Raw genomic sequence first — 21,331 nt, 5'->3', positions numbered from 1 at the left:
GATGAAGAGGATGCTCCTGCTGTGATTACATTCCAGTCAAAAGTCCTTGCTAGACATTGAAACTGCGTAATCTGTGAAAAATAGCACAATTTTGTCTAACCTAGTACATATATATATATATATATATATATATATATATATATATATATATAGATAGATAGATAGATAGATAGATAGCTTTGATAAAAAGATGAAACACAACATTAGGTGATAATATATACAAAAAAATCAAAACAGATAGTCACACAATCACACACTTGTAGTTAAAAATCTTTTAATTTATTTATACATATATTTATATATGTACACATTTACTTACCTATTCTTGTAAAGACAAGAAACACATTGTCAAATTCATTGTTAGTCATTGGTGGCACAATAGAGACCCTGCTCTCCAGAGAGCCAGGCTGACCCAGTAATGTGATCATCCCTTCATCAATCTGTTCTTTTCCCTTGCCTTACTTAAAGCAACCTGAGAGGATCAATATTTCTCCTCTTCTTCACTCCAAAAACTTTTTCATCAGAAGGCAAAGAAGAAAACAGATTTCAAGGGAGTGTGGCAAACACAACCAATATTTCATAAATATTTTGTCTTTTTGCCTTGGCAGGGTCTGGTAAACCTGTCATTCCCTGTCAAGAGGACAAGTCAAGGGCAACCATGTGATGAACTACTTCACTTGTTCTGAGGCAACCCAATTTGGGTCACACCCATAACCCTGAAGCATCTTAACAGTCTTTCCTTTTGTCTTTACCGTATTCATAAAATATAGTGAATATCTGAAATTTGCTCCTCTGACATCTTCAACCAGCAGGAGGTGTTAATGAGACTATATTTAACAATTTTAACAATGTTTTATAGATTAGGTAGGGTACTGTAAAAGGACAAAATACTCATCTTAATGTGTGCACCTCTTGTCTCTTCCCTCCATTTGTGCTCTAGTAAACATGCCTGTCCTTTTACTTGGCGGACTAAAACATATGACGTCTCTGCTGGCCTCATATTTAAGGAGCTGCCCTTGGTTTCAAAGCAAAAGTTAGCCTCTGCTATTTTCACGCAATATTGGCAATATTTAAAAGGATAACCTAAGATCAATGCTTGGTCCCATCCGCTTGCTTGGGATGGTACTCTTAATTCAAAACGATGAGGATTTGGTTGCTTTGGGTTACAGGCTACTTGGATCTGGATTACTAAATCTGGTTACTAAAGGGCATTTTGCACCTTAGTGCCATCATAGAAGCAATAAGAAAAAGAAATCCCTTCTGAGAATGAAATACCTGCATCATCATGGTCGCCAAACCACAGATCGTGGATTTGGATGGAACCCTGTTAATAATCTAAAAGTGTATACCCTTACCTATGTAGTCTGTAGTAAGTTTTTTTTTCTCCACAAGGTGTGTGTATACTCACCTTTGTTAACTCAGTCCTTGTTATACATAACATGTACTTACTTGTGGTTACAAATGATGATATGCACAGAGCTTACAGTCATAAACAAAAAAGTAAAAAGCATATAATGTATATAGTCCAAACAGTACATTTCCCCTGACAAGAGTCCCTTAGTCTTCAATATAGTCCTTTGTACTCCTTCATAGTGTTGTAAACTTTTTTAATGAAAAAAAAAAAAAAGAAAAAGAAGTCTTTTTTTAAAAAACGTACTGCCTCTAATTGCACGGAACGGGTGTGTTGAATATGTGCTGCATGCTTCCATCTGGTGGCGATGAGTGGGAGCTGTGCTACAGAAAAGGGTTGGTGGATGAACCCCCTGAAGGGAACGAACCGGCTGGGGCTCCCGCCTGAAAGAAATGAGGGAGACAGCATTAAGACTTAAGACACCTACAGAAAAAATGACTGCAGTGAGATCTAATAGCAAGGTTTTCAGTGAAATCTTCAGTTCAGATGTTTTCTTAAGGTGATGAAGCCCCTTCCACAGCACATCCTTTCTTTTTTTCTTTCTTCAACAGTCTTTAAAATGTTTAAACGACAACACATGCTCACCATGAATGGATTATTGGACATGCCAGGGCCAGCCATGGGCTGCCCAAAGGGCGTCATGGTGGGCTTGTTCTGACCGTAGACTGGGAATGCAGGGCCTAGGGGTGATACATGGAAACGGATTTACAACAGCAGCTGAGTCCACACAGGTAACAAAAAGCAGGCTATAAAACAATGTTTTCACTAAACTATGGGAGTAATTTTTTTTAATTTTTTTTTTTTAATTCTATGGCACTAAGACGTAAAGAAAAAAAAAAAAGAGAGCCAAGCCCCAGCGGCGCATCACATTGCATTCAGGTGTGAACAGAGCCTTATGGGTGAGTCAGATTAGTTCATTACATGTCTGCTCCAGAAGCTTTGTACAGAGCAGAACCCTAAAGCTTTTCACCCTGAATGCAACCTGTTGTCACTGTGCAGTAGCTGCAAATGACAAGTCATTCTTCATTTGCTGCAGCAAGACTTAAAATAATATACACATTTAATTAATGCCAATGAAAACGCTGCATGTGACCTTAATCACTGACAGGTACTGCACAAGTGGAACAGGGTAGGAGGGCAGAGGGATGTGGAAGGCCACTAACCATTAGATTGAGGGTGGTAAGCCCCAGGTTGAGAGTAAGGGATGGGGGCCTGGCCAGGGAATTGCTGCTGGAAGTTTCCGCTGAAACTGGTCGGGAGGCAGTAGGAAGACGCATTCCCAAAGCCGGCGGGCATGCTCATAGAGCCAGTGCCAAACGAGGCTACAAGACACACGCAGTGTGTGTGCACAAACACACACACGCACACAAAGACACACACACACACACACACACAAGGAGGAGTAAATTCTAGATACTGTAGCAAATCACAAAGCTACTTGGCAAAGTAACTGGGTTACATGAAAGTAACACAAATGCTTAAGTAAAAAAAAAAAGTGGCTTATTAAATACCCTTAACTTCAAATACACACACCTGCAGCTGGAGCTCTGCCATTGGTCTGGAAAGGGTTGGTGGCCATCTCCGGGGCAACGGCTGCAGCAACGAAAGGATTTGTGGACGGGACGGCTGGATGAAAGACAGGCAGTAAGTTGCTAAATGAGTCTTTGACATACATGTGAAAACGTAGCACTCTGAAAATGTATTTTCATTCAGTGTGATTCACTGTAGTAGTAATCACTGATACAACCTCCAAAGCCAGGCTGCATACTGGGTAACACAGGAGGATTCTGGGCTGGCGATGAACCAAGTACTGGTCCAAATATGTTCCTGTAAAGAAAACGCCTAGATGAAATGTTTTTACATGTATTTAACACACGGCAGACATTAATTCACCTTTGTAAATGATTTCACGGACACTGTAAGTATTTCCCCCCGTTCCTTTTCAACAGGCAGTTCAGCTGTGAGAGCAGTGTGTACGTGTGTGCCAGTCGCTCACCCTTGCACGCTGCTGCCTGTGGAGACAGTGGTGCTGAGCTCGTTGTCTAACTCAGCCAGAGCAGCATAGCGATCCTCTGTGCAGCTTCCTATCTGAGACTGGGCAGGGACGGCACTAGACATAGACGGGATTGGCACGCCTCCCCCTTTCGACAAATTTTTGAAGAAAAAAAAAAAAAGATATTCAAAGATCGAGTGCCACATGCATACACCGGCACTCTCACATAACAAATAGAGAAAGAAATAACTAAATGATTTGGGTAAAGGCTTGGTATTTCAGAATATATGCACAATGTGAGGTTTAGGGCTGGATGTCCACTGGGTGTTTCCCCTCACAGCACTTCTGACATGTCGAATCCAAATAGAGAGGATGAATTGGTGCGTTTCCAAGATAGCGAACAATTCAGCATGTCTTAAGTGCTCACTGTGTCTGAGCACTACTCTGAAAACCTTTCAAATCTTATCTAAGAGAAATGTGTTTCTATCAAGTTTTCAAAAGTTGCCTAGCAACAACAGTAGAAAGCATCCATAGAGCACTGCTGGATAGAGCGAGGGCTGCCCAGTGGACATAGTAGATATGAAATGAGTAGCAAAAATACTGAGGTGAGGGTGAGTGTGTGTGAATAGGGTGGAGGAAAGACAATGGTGGGGAGTGGGGGTACCTGATGAAAAGGACTTTGAGGGGGGTGACGTGCTCAGATGGGATGGGATTGCAGTGTTTCCAAATGCCTCAAAGTTGGCAAAGTTGGTATTTGAATTAGCCTGAGGTGCTGCAGCCACACACAACAGGACAAATGAACACAGAAAAAGAATGTGGAAATAAGAACAATGGCAGGGCAATGCGTGGGATGGTGACAAACCAAAGGCTACATATCTATTTCTAATCTGCATTAGTCTGAGTGAACTGGTGAACCATTGAGAGAGGGCCGTCTTACCCGACTGGCTTGGAAAATGTGCAAAGTTGGCAAAGTTTGCAGAGCTGGAAGTTTGAGTGGGTGGAGCAGCAAAGATGTCTCCTCCCAGGTCAGAGAGCAAGTCAAACTTCTTCTCCTGAGCAGCACTGTGAGCCTGGGAGCGAGTTAGTCCTGGAGACTGGGCAGCAGCCAGAAGAAAAACAGAGGCTTAAAACATTTCTCCAACCAAATTCCAGAAGGCATCATGGATGGCTATCGAACGGGCAGAAGGAGAATCAGTGTACATTGTTACCTGGCGCAGTGGGGTCTTGTTGAGCTGCAGGGTTTTGAGGGGTTGGACTTCTGGGGTACTCCCAGTACTGCTAGCTGAGGAGCCGGACACAGAGGCCTGGACACTTACTACTGCCCTTGCCTGGTCCGGAGGAACATACCTAGGCAGTCAGGAAAGAAGAACAACACAAATGTAAAGACATATTTAAAAAAGGAGAACAGATTTTCTCATTTGATCCATCTGGCCACGCTGTGAACATAGTGCAACAAATGGCTAAGTCTTCATGTGACTGATCTGATTGGGATAAAGCAAGTATTTTTAGTCTTATCAAATGGGTCCTGCCTTTATAAAGCACAGGGTTTAAAAGCTGTGCTCTCTCTCTTCCAACAAAGCCGTAAAAGAGCAAAGTGACACGTAGCCATAGACAATGAAGTGCACGCTGTCAAACTAAAACATATGGTTGACTAAATGCATAACTGCAAAATGCTTTTTTGGCAGAGGTAGCACTCAACTCTCAGCACTCTTCTCCTTTGCATCACAGCTGATAGTAACAAGCCAGCATTACTCAATGACCTGACATTTACTTTTTAGCTTTATCAAGTATTTACTTGTGTTTCAACCACATTATTTAAAGCAGTATGCACCCAAGTATAAAATACTGCTCAACTCAACCATTTATCCTGTGGTTTAATCCTGATGTGATCTTTTACCAACAGGCTTCACTCATCAAACAAACAACAATAAAAAAAAAAAAATCAACATGTTTATGTTACCATCTTTTCTTTTCGTATTTTTCCTGAAGAAACTCTTTTACTTTCTGCGGTTCTCGGAAATCTGGAACAACTGATGTCCTGTCGTCATAGAGGCCCAACCAGATGTGTTTACAGACCTACGGGGGGGCAAAGGAATGAGGACAGTGGGAGGTAAGGAGGGGATCAGGGTGGGGGTGGTGGCAAAGCCGAGAGAGAGGTGAGAGTCAGTAGATGGAAGGGGGGAGGGGATGACAAGAAATTGGGAGGGGGGGGACCAATAAAACTGATGACGCAGGGTTCATAAAAATGCCAAGATGAGCCACTTCTGAGTCAAAACCAGACAGCCATGACTCTAAACAATAATGGTGACATGTGTTCTTCGTTGTAACGTGCGCATGATACCTCATTGCTGTGTTTCTGTAGGAACTCGATTTCCTGGTGTGTGAACGTGGTCATAGAGATGGACTTCACTCTGTGTGGGGGATTCAGTCCTCGCCTGTGGGTGGAGGAGGTATATGTTAGCTTAAGAACAAGAGAAGCAGGATGCAACCCAATGCTGTTCATGTGATATGAAACAAGCAAACAAAAGCCCCAACCACAGATGCACTGACACAAGTGAGAACATATGAGAGACATTTGTAAAACGCAAACCAACAAAACACCAGAGGATCATCGAAAATGACAGAGGTTGTCCTCACTGTTACTGTGGACTTAAAGCAGACGCCTTCATTACTAAATATAGTTATAGTACCAGCAAAATCTGTAAAGTCAAGGTTTTTGACACAGATCCACAGCAAATATACTGGAGTGTAAAACAAAAAACTGCAGCTAAAACAAATAACTACAAATCTATCTAAACTAAGTTCAGATGTAAAACAAAAAATAAGTAACTGCATAAGTATTTGTAATTTGTGACAAACAAATATTAGACTGTAACTGGTGCAGCCAACTGTTTCAGAAGGCACATAATGAGCCAAAATGAAATCGCCTGCATGTCATGAAGTTACAACTCTGCAACTCAGAGTGAGCAAAAAGCTTTATAAACACATCTGATGAGATTACTCAGTTACTGCTTGTTTATATAGTGTGGAGGTTTGTATCCTTAAACACTGATAAGGAAAAAACCCACAGACACTTCAGAGTATAAGATTAATCTTGTATTAAAAAACATAGATAAATAAAATGGTTGCAAGTCTCTCTCAGACCCTCAGTTCTCAAAATGTGAGGCTTCGTACAAGAGGGACACCAAGGCAGGAGGACTCCAAGAGGCTTCAGGCAAGTCTGGAGGAGTTTTTACTACAGAGGTGGGAGACAGTGCAGACAACAATTGTTGCTTCACCCGTTGTGGCTTTATGGCAGACTGACACAGACAAAACCACTGTTGAAAAAAGAAAAGTCACATGACATCGCCGCTCAGGGACGTGGGAGACTTTGAAACAAAGTGGAAAAAGATTCTACGGTCTGCTGAGACCAAAACACGTCATCAGCATCACGCTTGCGACAGCGTCATCGTGCTCTGTGGGGGCTGCTGCTGGCCATGCAAGGCTCGAGGGGGTTCAGGTTAAAATGTCAGTCAGACGCTCAAGACACATCCTGGACAAAAACCTGATGCAATCTGTAACAGGACTGGCTGAGAACCAACAACGTTTACATCCCAGTGCGGCCAAGTCGGAGTGCAGACCGCCATCCCAACAACAATTTATGGCACGATTTGATTATTGCTGCTCAACGCAACTTGACAGAGCTTTCACAGTTTGGCAAAGAAGAATGAGCAAAAAACCACAGTCTCGATGTGCACAGCTGATACAGACCCATCCACACAGACTCGAGGCTGTAACTGTCGCCAAAGATGCCTCTACTCATCCTGACCTCAAGAGAGTGAATACTTGTGAAACAAATGAGTTTTTAGATGATTTAACATTTAAGAGTTTGTTGGTGCATGTCAAAAAGGCCCAATTAAGCCACTAGAATTTACATATGCAAAATAATGAGGAAGGGAAAAAGCCCAATGCCAGCACTGTTCATGCATTTAAAGTTACGCTTACTTCCCCAGTGTCACTTTTCCCAATTGATGTGCTACTGTCCTTATTCTGTACAGTGTAATAATGGATATGGGGCAGACTCATGCAGCTGGAAAGGACAACACAGTATTTTATCTGTGTCACTTTAGCTGATACATTGATTATGTTCTATGCATACTCAAACAGAATACAATGCAACATGTGTAGATACTGACAGCGAAGCCAAACACACACACAAACAAACACACACACACACACACACACACACACACACACACACACACACACACACACACACACACACACACACACAACCAAGTCAACACTGCACATACAGCTACAATACACTCGGTGGACGCGTTTGCAACACCTTCCCAGTCAAGAAAAACACATGTAACATGCTGACAGCAAGATTAGCAGAAGTGAGCAGCTAAACGGGCGTGGGCTGTTAAGATATTGCATAAACCGGGTTGGTTGCCTACATCCCGGTTATGATTTCATAACGATGAGAGCTTTTGAGGAACAACAAGTGGTTTCATGAGACAGCAGCAGAGGACGACCCACTGCCCTACTTCGTCTCTCAACTCTCTGCCAAACTGAGAAACCCACCCTGCTTTGGCTTATCTCGAGGTGTGTGTTTGCGACATGCCTTGTTGGAGGTCCAGCTAAAGTTCAACTAGAGGAAGTTCCGCTGTGACGTTTTCAAACAAGGTGCTCAAATATTTGACTGGGGGTTACATTGAGTGAACGTAGCGTTAAGGCGTGCTAACCTTGACCACACAGGCAGTAAGCCACTGAGACCACCCCTCACACTCAGGCTAAATGTATCTGTAACAACACGTCTTATCACCATGAAGTCATGCTGTAAACAAGGTAAACTGCCGACGCTACCAGGCCCAACCCGACGGCCTCGGGTAGAACCGAGGGCAGCGTCAACGTTACCTGTCCCGACTTTAACGCTAGCTTACGAGCTAACGGTACCGCCAAGCCAGCGGTGGACCGCACAAACCCATGACCGACAGCGGCGACCTGTCCTTGTCCGGTGGACACTGTTATCTATAACCATGAAACTCTGGCCCAAAGGGAAACTCACAGGATCCCAGAGCAGGTGGTACAGACGAAGGAGCCCACTGTCATGTTGACATAGGTCGGGCCGCGCTGGTCACAGTCGAAGCATTTCCTATTCGCGGGCAGGCTAGTCATTTCTCGGAGCATCTTCAGATGAGTCTCCTCCTGCTTTCGCTTCGCACTCGTTGCCATGGCCGAAAACAGCGGGCTGGTATCACCGGGGGAGAAGTTCGGTTAAGGGACCCGGGACAGGGCGGGTGTCTACGGGGCAGACTTGTCGCGTGCGACGGCGGTGGCCGGGCAGACACCTTGTTGAGAGGTCTAGCAGGGAGACTGGGCGACTGACAAACTTCTTCTTTTGCACGCAGAAGGTGACAAACAGACCAGCCTCAGGAGCACAGGCGCCATCTGTTGGTTTGGAATGATGCCCCGTCTTTTCATAAGAAGTAACACTGATTTGGAAATATTACTTGAAAATATTTCTTGGAAATATTTAAAAAAAAGAGGAAAATTGCGCTGTAAAAACGCTGCGCTTGTAGAGTTTGCAGTGTTTGACGCAGCCACACTTATTATTAGAAAATCACACAAAGAAAATATTTTTAAACAAGGACATTATTTTAATTTTAAAAAGGCCAACAGCATTACAAACAAAATGAAAAATATATATGTGTAGTCTGTGTATTTACAAGCATTCAAAAAAAAATGGATTGAAACATCTCACTTTCTCTTTTAGTGCATGTTTTAAAATTCAAGTCTTTGGTCTCTGCTTTGGCACACTTTCCACAACAGGTGCTCACTGAATATCTAGTGATGAGACATCCCCTGTCTCCAGTTTTGGCTTGGGGGAAGGCCTCCCCGACAGTGATCGCACTGTTCTCTTTCATTGCCGTCCACTGCCTGCTCTGCTTTTCTTGGTGGCTCTGCAGGAAACTGCTGGATACGCTGAAGAACTGCTCAGTGGATGGCATTGTTGCAGACGCTGCTGTTAAGACTAAATTTGATTATTGTATTGTCAGTAGGGGTAGAGCTCCCGTGCATTGGCAAAGACTTAAAGTGAGTGTCTTGAAAGATGCCTGTTTCAGCTTCTTCGGAATGCAGCGGTGGAAAAGTGCAGTCCTCCACCAACGCAAAACTATGATCCGACTAAAGCTGCTGAAACTGTTCAAATCAGTCAATTAGTGCTGAAGAAAGTAAAGTTAAAGTGAATGGAAAACCATTTGAGCAGAGGAATAAAGCATGATAGTTTGTCAAAATAAACTCAGACCAGAAAGCCAAGATCAGTATCCCTGATTTGTCTGTCACTGTAAATGTTTGAGATATGTGGACGGGCAGGCAGGGTTTAAACAACGTCTTTCCAGCTTTCATGGTGGAGGCAGCAAGCCACAGATGGCGGCAGCCTTATTTTGACTTTGGCCTCTTTCTGTTGCTGCTTAAAGATTCTGCAGCTTCCACGGGCTGAGGAAGAAAGAGAACAACTGTTCAGACAAATCAACACACCACTACTGAAACTAGAGTAGAAATCATAACTGATCCAAATACTTCAAAGGTACTTTTACACAGTTTTTGAGTGAATTCAATCTTTAGAGCTTTTCATCCAACTGATCAAGTTCTGAATCATTTTATTAAGCTTTAAAAATGCTTAAAATTAATAAGTTTTCTTGTAGATGATCATTATGTTAGGCTCACCTGATGCCTCTTTCTGGTTACTCTGAAGAAGTCCTCCATGCGAGTCTGCCTGCTACGTCCTGCTGCCATCTCCTTTTCCCTCTCCTCCCGCTTGCTTTCCCGCATCTGACGGAACTTCTCCATTCGACGACGGACCCTGTCCTCCCTAAAAACACACACCAGCATGAACACAGGCATAACTGTCATGAAGGAGACAGAGAAGTATGTGAAGTGAAAGATGAATGAAAACACAGCCATGAGTACGTACTTAATGTGTTTGACATGGCAGAGGAACTTGACCAGGGCTTCTTCATCTGGCTCAGTCCAGGTGAGTTCAGGAGCTACAGTTTGCGGTGCATCCAAGAATATCTTGCGCGCTTCTTTGTACTTCCAGAATTGCGGCACAGGATGGGTCTGAAGGGCGGCAGATAAAAGTGTCTTATTAGATCTAACACTTTTCTGTAAAGCAATGTACAGCAAGAAAAACAAAGAGCAGCTGTCCATCTAGTACCTTTCTGTTGACATGCAAAACCACATTCTCAATAGTACGGTGCTTCTGGATTAGTGTCAGAGCTCTCTTAGGACCCAAACCAGCGATCTTATCACAGTAGTCACAGCCCAACAAAATACACAGGTCGACAAACTGGTGGCAGAAAATTGCAAGAAGAAAAAACTTGAGTACATATTTGTATGCAGTATTTTAAATTATGATATTCTATGCTTTCAAAGACATCTTAACACAAGTTTCAGTCTTACCTCCTGGTGAGTAATCTGGAGTTTCTCTAACAGCTTGGGTAAACAATATTCAATGACTTCACTGTTAAGAAGAAGAAGAAGAAGAATGTAGATCAGCCTTTGATAAGTTCAAGTTAAAGTGATAGATGAAAATAAAGTGAGACGGCTCATTGTGGCATCAATACATGAATATTGGTTGAAGCTTAGAAGTCCTGTCAGCAAAGATCCGTCAGCCGGCCAGCGGCTTGTCAGGCAGAAATTAGCAGGAGCAAATAGAAACATTTCAAGTCAGAGTGTAACATGAAAAAAATAATCTTTGGTGCATTTCCAGTGTTTGACCTCACTCACAGGGTATTGAAGACAACAGGGTGGAGCTCATTTGCATGTCCCACTGCCATTAAAAGTCATTTCATTCATAACACTAATGGACTGTACGCAGCTCATTTTTGTCCAACAGGTTGGTTGCTGTGACCTGCACGATAAAATAAGAAGCACCTAGTTTGTCTTCTTTCGAGAGTCACTGTGGCTTAAAATACTTCTGTCAGCTTGACCCAGTTTGCTGCTGTTCATTTTTGTCTGGCAAGCCACCAGTTTACTGGATGACGTCTGACTCACAGCTTCAGGTGATGCCAATGTCTCAATATCACTACAGATGAGCAACTTAAGGGCACCTTATGTCAGCGGCTCTAATGCTTAGATTATTGTTTAAAAGTATAGAGGACACAAGCTTGTGGGTTTAAATTTCCATTGACAAGGGTCATGTTGCACTTGAATGCACCAGCCCCAAAGCACTCCATGTTTTCAACTGCACCACAATGCAAGAGGAGTACAGCTTTACCAAAAATACATCTAAACATGGCGTTTTCTGCAACAGGTAAACAGGCCTTGGAAACAGGCCTTTGGAAAATTGTCAGCGTGAATGTGAATCCTTCTAAGAAATGAATTAAAATGTAAGAAAACTCCAGTACAGTCCTTGGAGCGACAGGTGAATTGCACAGTTCTCACCTGTCCCTCTTGGCATTCAGCTGGCGAATGAGAATACTGGCTCCAAACGGCAGCGTGTCCATGTCCTCGGATGCCACGGCGTCCACGGTCCCCTCTCTCAGCAGCCAGGCACAGAGTGCCTCAGCATCCCCAGGAGCCTGGTGCACAAGACATAAGAGTGAAACAGGGAGATAAAAATGAACATGCATCAAGTGAAAGGAGGAAGAAGAGGGGCAGCAAGGAAATATGTTCAGCAGCTTGTACCTGGATGGCAGGTACACCCAGAAGCTTCAGGAGATGGAGACATTCTTTGGTCTGGGGTGATGCTGCATTGAGCACAAAAAAGTAAAAATTCACGTGAGAAGACAACATTCAAAGTAACATTAATGATATTTCAAACCCTGTGCATGCGGTTATCAGTGTGTGAAGATGTACCTGTGCCTGTGCAGTTGGGGGAGCTCCAACCAGCTGCCTCAGCTCTCCTCTCAAGCTGCAGGAAAAACAGAGGAGTTTCGATCAGCATGGGCGGCATGTGGTGTGCACAGGTGTGTGCTGTCGCTATCATATCACACTGGCCCATCTAAGTCACTTTCACATCCTTGTTTCAGATACTTTCCTCACTCAATACATGTAAGAAGACCAGTTCTACCTCCATTACGAGCACAGGTCTCTGACCCTTGACTGTCCTACATACAACAGAAGGATATGTTTAGTCCCAAGTTGAGACAATAGACACAGACTTAAAGGTGTCCCTTACAACAGCTGTCTTTTCCCCGGGAGGCTTTCCATCAAACACAAAGACTGGCTTTATGTCATGCTCCAGGAAGGTGAGTGTGCGGAAGAACACACCTGTCAGGGGGCTGCAGAGATGAAATAAAGGCATTATCCAATGGAAAGCCTTGAAGAAGGAAATTAAGACACACAAACAACTAAGCAGCAGTTATAGACTATACAGACTATATCACACAGACATACTCAAAGTATTTAAAGCAAAGGTATTGCAGAGCTGTTATATTGGACTGCCTTGCATTTTTCTATTTTTCTGGACACATTGTGCCAGGATGGAAACTGGAATCAATATATATAATTCATTAGTAGGAGGAAAGAGAAGTGCATGTGTTGCTCCTCTTCAGCAACACAGAATGAGTGCAGGAGCTCACCTGAGTGAAGGCGTCGCTGCTCGGAACTGGTTCACAACAATGGACGTATCCAGTGCGATTACTTTTCCTGTGGAGTCACACAGCAGCAGTAACATGAGCATCACAACACAGACACTGTGTGCACATCACATCCACTTTCACCCAAAGTTCAAATTTAATTAATTACATTCATTTAATATAGTCCACTGTATTTCAGAGGAAAATATTCAAATTGTGATATTATTTAAATAATGTAACTGTATTACGTATTAAGCAGCATTAATAAGCTGTCACTAATGCAGATTTGCATTCATTTAGCTACATGAAATCATTATGGTCTTTATTGAACCCTCAGATCATCATTTTCATTTAAAGGTAAAGCAGCTGTTAATCAGGTAAGACAGAGAGCAATTCAATACTTTTTAATGTTGCTTGGAGTTTAATGTAGTATTTAGTTTGAATACTTCAGCAGTGGTGGAAGAAGCATTCAGATGTATAATAAAGTAAAACTAGGACCTACGGTCAACATTTCAACTACATTACCAAGTATTAATAAGCATTACTAAGTATTAAAATTCGTAACAGAAGTAGAAAGTACGCACTACAGTATTTCTCTCTGAAATGCAACGCTAGCTGAATATCAAGAATAGCTAAATAACTAAATTAGCTTAATACAAAATAGCGAGAAATTGAAATAGTCGGGTAATGTTACGAGTAGCTAACGCTGCCACAAACATTTACCTTAACACAGACTAAGTATCATCAGTTTCCATCGCTGTACTACAGTCAGGTCAGTTACATCCCACTGGTGATATGTTTAAAGGTCCATTATAAGACTACTGTGAGTTAAAGCTGAAGTTAGCTAAGCTAGCTACTGGTGAGCGCATGCTGACGTCATCGATTAGCCATCACCGTATAACGTGACATAGGTGATCAAAACTGTGCTCATAAAACAGAGATCGGTAGAAGATTAGGTTTATTACCGGTGTAGTCACTGATATCCTTGTAGGAAACAGCACCAGGAGCTTCGGAGCGGATCAAATCTGCTAGTTTAGTGATCCCCATCGTCCTGCCTGAACAAATGCTGTTCTCAATACTTCCGGTACAAAATGAAGAAGACAGTTCAGCTTAGACTTGCTGCAACATCAGCGATCATCTGTGGAGGTTCTCTGGTTGTATATATGAATTTATGGATTTATTTATAATCGATACCTCTCCCCTCCTATTCAGCGATGCCCACCTCCAACCTCTGAACATCTTCCTGGTGTTGAACACCCGCTTACACGCCAGTAGGGGTCAGCATTGCACAGAGACAGTGGACAAACTAAACATCCATCATTTATTACAGCAAAAATATTAAACAATGAATGTGTTCATAAATTACAAAGAAAGTCAAATGTGTAACCTAAAACTCTTGCTTTAAGTTCTGGGTTCAGCGCTGAACAGAAAAAAAATGGTCACTGCAACATTTTGTTGGTGCCTTTGCATTATGTGTGATACACAAACCTCCATGAAATATATATACTTCCATTATTGAAAAATAATGACATCAATATTTCATATACTTAGCCATCTATAACACAAGATCATACAGACAGTAGCTCTAAGATTTATATCACACCGTATGATGAATAAAACCACGTAGTCCATGCTGTTCGGAGGTGGAAAAACATGAGTGGTCAAATTCTGTGGAAAAAAGCTCAAACTGTAGAAACATCATGGGAAAACAGCATCACTTCACAGATAATACCCTTAGTAATTTTGATGGGACTTCATCAAGTTCATAACAGAATCTTTAGGCCAAAGAGGTTAAAAAAAAAAAAAAAAAAAAAAAAAAAAATCAACATTAAGGACAAACTACAGCAGGTCAACAATAGGCTATTCAAGTACTGTACACAAATGTTTTGGGTAATGCAGAACTCAAAAGACAAATGTTATGGCAACTCTAGATTTAGTCATCGTACTTTGACACTTGAAGAACGGTAGTGCTTGACAAAACGGACGAATCTCATTTTCAAACAGCCAGGACAGGTCGTGTCTGAGGCTTGGTCCTGGAACTATAGATCCAGCTCTGGGAAACGTTCCCAAAACATTTGCTGCTGAAGTAAATCCTTGTTTCCCCTCGAATCAATCTTTCTTTTTTTTTTTACAAATGTACAAAGTTAGTTTACTCTCACAAAGATGGATGTTGGTAAGCTGCACTTCAACGTCTCTTGTTGCTGTGCAAAGGATTTATCAAGCTTGAAAGTGCAATCAGTAGTATTTCCCCAGCTCTTTGCATTAAGTAACATGTCACTAGGGCACTCATTTACTTTAAACCAGTCCCCATATTCCACAGTAGCTGCACTACAATTAGTTTCTCCTAAACTCCAGTGAACATCAGTGCAGTATTTGAAGTCAATCTTCAACACAGAGAGCTGTCATTCTATTTGTTGGTCAGAAACTGATGCTGTGGCCATTTTGAACTTCGTAACGTAAGTAATGTAGGTTGTTCCTCTAACATGGCCTCAGCTCAGCACATCAAAACAGCTGCAGACATTTAACAAACATCCAGCTCTTGTGTCATTGTGCTTTGTCTTGCTAGTCGTTTGCCAGTTTACACAGGAATGAAATACACAGACGAATCTCTGAATGTGAGATATGCTAACTTTAGCTTTACCTCCAGCTCCAGCACTGTTGTATGTTGTATCCCACCAGCACCAGTTTGTAGTCAGGTGTGAAGGTGTACATGCAAGCCAGTGTGAAATTTACAAGCAACAGATAGATATAAAACACTGGTGTATGACTGGTTTTGTAAACACTGGTTGTGTTTACTGCCTCAAGTCTTATTTGGACAGCTCTGATCTTGAAATTTGTAAGTGTAATCCTGATGTAATTTGCTCTAGAAACATAAAGGATTGTGGAGGACATTTGCCAATGATGTTGGAGTTCCCTGTGGATGCCTTTAGATGTAGCAAAGACTTGTATTGTATTGTAATGGTTGCACCTTTAACAAGGAATTGCTTTGGCTTCCAGTGTTTTGGGAGACTCAGTCTTGTCCCGTCTTAGCGACGGAACCAGATCCAGGTGTTAATAAGCCAGAAAGCCACAGTAGCAGAATACAGGATCACCTCTCGCTTGGAGCGCTCTTTGTTTTCTTCCTCCAGCAGCTGCAGACGCCGGTTTAACTTCACAATCTGAATGACCACATGAACAGAAAAACACTGTATGTGCTGGGCCTGGGTAAGATTTGCACAAGTATATGCATTAGAAAAACCACTATCTGGTTTTCAGTCTAAAGTGTGCAAGATGATGCCAAAAGCAGGCATAGCAGACCAAAATCAACAACAGACATGAAGAACCTGGAGCTCTCGTGCTTTTTTGTTTTCTGGGGTTATCGGTTTTGAAATAACATCTTACCAAACAAACTTGTCATGCATTTCTTTTGTTTGTTTGGCGTTTGGCGAGTATCTCACAACGCCAGCTGTAATTTATCACTGGCTGAGTGCTGCTCTGCCAGCATCCATTTCAAACACCCTGATATGGGATACATTAGCTTGTTGTGTCAGCATGTCTTCACTGTACCCTAACAGCTGTAATGTGCTAATCTAAAAATAGGACAAAATGCTAACAACAGGTCCGATATGCACATCAGAACAGCGGAGAAGCATATTAATGATGTATCAGCGACACAGGCAGTCACTGAGAGGTGTGATTACCTGTCGTCGTAGTGAGGAGGCGTCCATTAGGCCAGACTCATCAGGGTTTATCTCCAGGGCCAGGTCCAGGTGTGTCCTGTCGAGATCAACACACTGTCTCTCAATTTACCAATGATGACAGTGACATGCTTCATAACATTAGTCTCATCTGAAAAAAAAAACATCCTAATTTCATGAATTCCAGCCTTTTTTTTTTTTCCAGAATCACTTTGTGAATTCAGTGACTTCTGAGAGATTCAGGGACAGAGACGAGAAATCACCTGCGGTGGCTGTCATCCAGCACCTCGAGGACCTGCTGGTATGCCCGGCGTGTTGATGACTGGATGTAAGAGAGGAACCCTGCAGCTGTGAACAGGTTGATGTTTGCATCCTCAGGGGAACAGAGAGGGGGACACAAGCGGACTGGGGGGGCAGAAGGGGAAGGGGTTACACTGGCAGAGAGGTAAATGGGAAGAAACGATAAAGAAATAAGAGATTTTTTGAATAAAACAAGGGCAAAGTAAGAATAAGAAATTAATTGAGCACGGAAAGGCAGCTTCAGGAAAGTTCTAACAGGTGTGTCATTTGTGGATATTAGCTTACCTGATGTCACCTCTGCCCATGTGACCACTGTGGCGACCAGACATGTTCTCACTCGCGCTGCGTTCCCTTCGAGACCGAACATGAAAGTGAGCCTGTGAATATGAAGAGTTAAAGGTTAAAAAACGAGGTTTATGACCTGTTGTGCACTGCAGCCAGACACCAGGAGGCGATCGAGAGGTTTCGGTTTCGCTTTTCGGAGCAGTCACGTCTCTATATAGTGTCAGTGGTTAAAACCCACTGTGTTATTTTTCACTCCTTTTTTTTCCCAGGTAGTAGCGAGTAAACTCACTACTTCCTGACCTACTAACGACTGACGACACAGAATTGCTGGGATTGATTACTGCGTGATGGCTGTTTTTGACAACAAAGGGCAAAGTGAAACTTTCCATATCTGAATGTTTCCAGGAGGTGCTTAAATTTTAAAATGTGCTCTTGTTTTCATTCCCACCTTATTTTAAGAATTGCAAATTGCACGACAAGCAAGAGCAATCTCCATCATTAGGCAGCCCTACTACAACCATCAATTTAAAAACTACCTGGATAAACAATGTTTTTGGTTTCAAGCATGTGTGTAACACCGTGTCATCTTGTTACCACAGTCCCAGCTGCAGGTAGTTTTGTTCTTAGTTGATGTACCATGAAGAGAAGAACTGAAAAGGAACCACACTTTTTTTAGCGTCAAGGGGAAGAGGAGGCGCATAAACAACTGAGCTAGAGGAGCTGAGGAATTAACTCCTCTGTTTACAGACACATCTGTGGTGACTATGAGAAAACAAAACTTCCACCTCAAATATTCATATTGGTTCTTGTTTCCCACCTGATAACCTCAAAAAAAATCAGCTTTATACTTCAATATAATAGCCTTACAGCACAAATCTGAGTAATACCTAAAATACTATTGCATGTGCAGTGTTTTCATCAACAAACAATAATGAGTGATGTTATAAAAGCATCATTGTGGATCAACAGGCACACAAGAGCCAACTGTAATGACGCTGTATGTTTAACTCCGGGGAAATCGCCATAAAACCATTTGCAATATCCAAATTGAAGGAGCTGCAGTTTTCTAATAAAGGTAAAATGTGTCACAACATACATGTGGAAATAAAGCATTGTGGTGCTACAGAGACGCCCTGGCATACAAATCAGATTCTGCAGATGTGAGGGAACATGCTTGTTTGGTGCAGGCACCAGCAAAATTCACATCATCATAATTTTTCTACGCTTTACAGTGAAAATACAAAAATTACCATTCGCACTAGAATCGTGATTCACTGCATTCACAATATCTTTAAAAATAATCGCATTATGATTTTCTTTTGCATATTGTTCAGCCCTAGTTTCAAGCTCAGTGCAGTGAGGAACTTCAATTCATTATAAAGAGAAATAAAACACCAAATGAAAGCCTCGACTTGACGCTTACTGGCTGGCTGGGGTTGCTCTGTGAAGGGGCAGTTTGTTCAGTTTCAAGGGAGTCCAGTGGCTGTTCTGTAAGGGTGAGGACGCGCGGTGGGGCCTTCATGCTCAGGAGGTCCACAGACGGGATGGACTGAATCAGGTCTAAGTCTCGGGGACGAGAAAATAGAGGATCGTCATCATCACCTGAGGAGGAAGACAGGAGGAGAGGGACAGTTAAATAAGAATGGTTGGTAATAGGAGGTAAGAACATGAAAAGTGTAAACAGTGTGTTGGCCTCTGTGTGCCTGCTTCATTTTCAGTGTTAAATGCACATTTTTGTGGATGTGTGGGGTATTTTCTGCAATGCACCCGTCTACTGAAGTCCTGTCCTCACCTGCTACGACGATCCTCTCCGGCACCTGCATCAGAGTTGTGTGAATGGGCAGGGATTGCTGAAGTGGCAGACCTCCTGCTTGCTTGTCTGGGGCCACCTTGAGGGTCTCTGGGATCCGCATGCGCTGGCTGATCCCCTCTGTGTACTCCAACTCATAATGGATGCGGTTCATCTCAGCCACCTCTGCAGAGGGAGAGGTGAAAGTTTGCCCACTCATCCAGCCTGTGGACACATCAGATGGAGGGAAATGGAAAAACACTTTAAAAATACTCAACGGATAACAGGTAAGACTAGTGTGCCAGTTAGAGTGTAGACATTTCAGGTGCACTTCAGTCATGCCACTATACGAGCGTCAAAAGTGAAGTAGAAAGCTCCTGTCTGTGAGTCCTGGATGTTTGCCATCTCCCTCATGTGAATGACAGTGGCCTGCCTGCAACGCCATCCTGCTTTTCTGATTATGGCTGAAAGAAGCATCGTTATGCCTTATTTAAAATGGCAAATGTGGTGAAATTAGTCCTTGCTAATTGGCTTAGTGGCTTATAGAGTACTGCCCCAAACATGCTCGCTGGCTCGTGTGAAAGGGCATGTCCTGTAGACGAACCACAGAGGAGGCCACAGGGCAGAGGGTAGGGGGTGTACCAGCCAAAGCTAATACATAATATATCAAGAATAACACTTAACGTTATATTGCATGAAATGACGTAACGTCGACGTGAGGCGTAGCTGTTGTTGACACATGGCTTCAATGTCACTGAATGAAAATCCACATAAGACGCCATGTCTTGCATGTACGTTAGCTACCATCGAGCTAATGTTACAAGTATATCGGCTCTGACTACCATTAGCTAATGTTATCTTTATCACAACTCGTTAGCTAAGCGGTGCGGTGACAACCGCGGACTGTCCGCGGTCACAGCCTGGACAAACACACGTATCTGTCGTCTGTAACTACTTACCGCTGTAGTTTTAGCAGCAGAGTTCAAAATGTCATGTCTCAACGTTGTCCGTTCTGTAATATTTGCATCAGAGAGGACGGACGACGAGTAAAGCGGACAGACACACCGCTTGCAGCTACTGTGCGTCCGTGTTGGCGTGAGTAAAATACCCCGTGTGTCCGCGGGGGCGGAGCGTGTGAGCGACACCGTCAGTCCAACCGAGCCGCAGCAGCAGCAGGCGGCACCCAGGTTGGAAAACGAGCGCACACAATTATTACCCTCAAATTAATTAGGTTCACATACAATGTTTGTGTTATTTGTCTAATTAATACAACATAATACAAAACTATTGTTTTGATTTGTTTTTACATAGAAGTGAATTGAAGTATTCCAGCGGTAATTCGATTTACCTGTCATAACCAGACGGGGGCGAACAGCTAAATTTCCTCACATCCAAAATAATCGAAGGCAACTGTCGAAAATAATGAAAATGCATGCGTATGCACATTATTCTGTACCTGTACATTTACAGAGAGTCAGAGTAAGAGGTCATCTGCATCTGAACATAATGAAGTTTGACACTAATGCATTTCTGGGTGGCAGTAACTGAAGCTTCTAATGGTTAGCTCTGCTGTGTGTCTGCTTTGTTAAAACTGCAAGATGTACAGTGTTTTGGTACTTGTGCAGCCTATAAGCAGATGTGTTCATGCATACAGTATGTGTCATATAAGACACAAAGAGATTTAGATCACTGCAGCTATCAGTTACTGGGCAAGTGGAAATGTTTTCATTAAAAATATGCACACATCCAAAGAAGTTCAGGTGCATCAGAAGAGCTCTAATATATAGCCAAAGTATGTATATGAGCCACCCGAAATATGAATTATCCACTGTGCATTGTGCTTAAGTCAGTGTTATTATAGTCTGTTTGCAGGACATTTCCAGTCTATGATGGCATGAGACCCAGATAAAGACATACAGCACTATATTATGCAATACTATGTTGACCTGTTATATTGTTTTATTAGGCTACATGACATGCTGTACTAGACAGTATTATATTTCAAGATGAGTAGAGACAACACTGAGTATCATTACTCAATCATATATTATTCTGGTGTACACTGTTATATATAAGTGACTTTGATATAACTAATCACATCACTGTTGCTCTTACATTGTTATTGTAGTTTCTATTTTTATTTTCATTTGGATTGTTATTTTCATTTGCTACTAATTATTATTATTATTTTTTTTTTATCTACTCATCTGTACTCATTTCTGTCCTTGTGCTACTGCAACACCTGAATTTCCCCTGGGGATTTTCTTATCTTATCTCAGGTTTGCCAATTACTCTGCTTTAAACACA

At 42.4% G+C, this 21,331-nt stretch overlaps 3 protein-coding genes across 5 annotated transcripts; all 3 read right to left on the bottom strand.

Moving 5' to 3' along the window:
- Positions 1-257: 257 nt before the first annotated feature.
- agfg1b (ArfGAP with FG repeats 1b) lies at positions 258-8,767 on the bottom strand. Of its 2 annotated transcripts, XM_076745884.1 has the most exons (12): positions 8,458-8,757; positions 5,746-5,839; positions 5,365-5,480; positions 4,613-4,751; positions 4,342-4,498; positions 4,069-4,176; positions 3,408-3,552; positions 3,159-3,238; positions 2,945-3,037; positions 2,575-2,733; positions 1,997-2,091; positions 258-1,794 (listed from the first exon to the last, which is right to left on the bottom strand). In XM_076745884.1, exons 1-12 carry the CDS (start codon positions 8,622-8,624, stop codon positions 1,735-1,737), a joined length of 1,413 nt encoding a protein of 470 aa, XP_076601999.1. In that variant the 5' UTR covers positions 8,625-8,757; the 3' UTR covers positions 258-1,734. The 2 variants fall into 2 exon arrangements, with proteins under 2 accessions (XP_076601999.1, XP_076602000.1); XM_076745885.1 differs by lacking the exon at positions 4,069-4,176 and having other exon boundaries at positions 8,458-8,767.
- Positions 8,768-9,032: 265 nt separating this feature from the next.
- Positions 9,033-14,240, bottom strand: LOC143329177 (putative flap endonuclease 1 homolog). Of its 2 annotated transcripts, none has more exons than XM_076744959.1 (12): positions 14,168-14,240; positions 13,939-14,051; positions 12,977-13,043; positions 12,574-12,676; positions 12,252-12,306; positions 12,081-12,142; positions 11,838-11,974; positions 10,854-10,914; positions 10,609-10,740; positions 10,366-10,511; positions 10,119-10,263; positions 9,033-9,887 (listed from the first exon to the last, which is right to left on the bottom strand). In XM_076744959.1, exons 2-12 carry the CDS (start codon positions 14,018-14,020, stop codon positions 9,831-9,833), a joined length of 1,047 nt encoding a protein of 348 aa, XP_076601074.1. In that variant the 5' UTR covers positions 14,021-14,051; positions 14,168-14,240; the 3' UTR covers positions 9,033-9,830. The 2 variants fall into 2 exon arrangements, with proteins under 2 accessions (XP_076601074.1, XP_076601075.1); XM_076744960.1 differs by having other exon boundaries at positions 13,939-14,028; positions 14,168-14,199.
- A 40-nt stretch (positions 14,241-14,280) lies between these two features.
- On the bottom strand, positions 14,281-20,227 carry mffb (mitochondrial fission factor b). The gene is made up of 7 exons (XM_076744961.1): positions 19,984-20,227; positions 19,028-19,249; positions 18,659-18,837; positions 17,236-17,327; positions 16,914-17,084; positions 16,654-16,729; positions 14,281-16,131 (listed from the first exon to the last, which is right to left on the bottom strand). Exons 2-7 carry the CDS (start codon positions 19,242-19,244, stop codon positions 16,000-16,002), a joined length of 867 nt encoding a protein of 288 aa, XP_076601076.1. The 5' UTR covers positions 19,245-19,249; positions 19,984-20,227; the 3' UTR covers positions 14,281-15,999.
- Positions 20,228-21,331: the final 1,104 nt, after the last annotated feature.

Source organism: Chaetodon auriga, chromosome 12 (genome assembly GCF_051107435.1).
Source record: "Chaetodon auriga isolate fChaAug3 chromosome 12, fChaAug3.hap1, whole genome shotgun sequence".
Taxonomy (NCBI): Eukaryota; Metazoa; Chordata; class Actinopteri; order Chaetodontiformes; family Chaetodontidae; genus Chaetodon; species Chaetodon auriga.
Note: the sequence above shows the minus strand (reverse complement) of the source record. Positions and strands in the feature narration are given on the sequence as shown.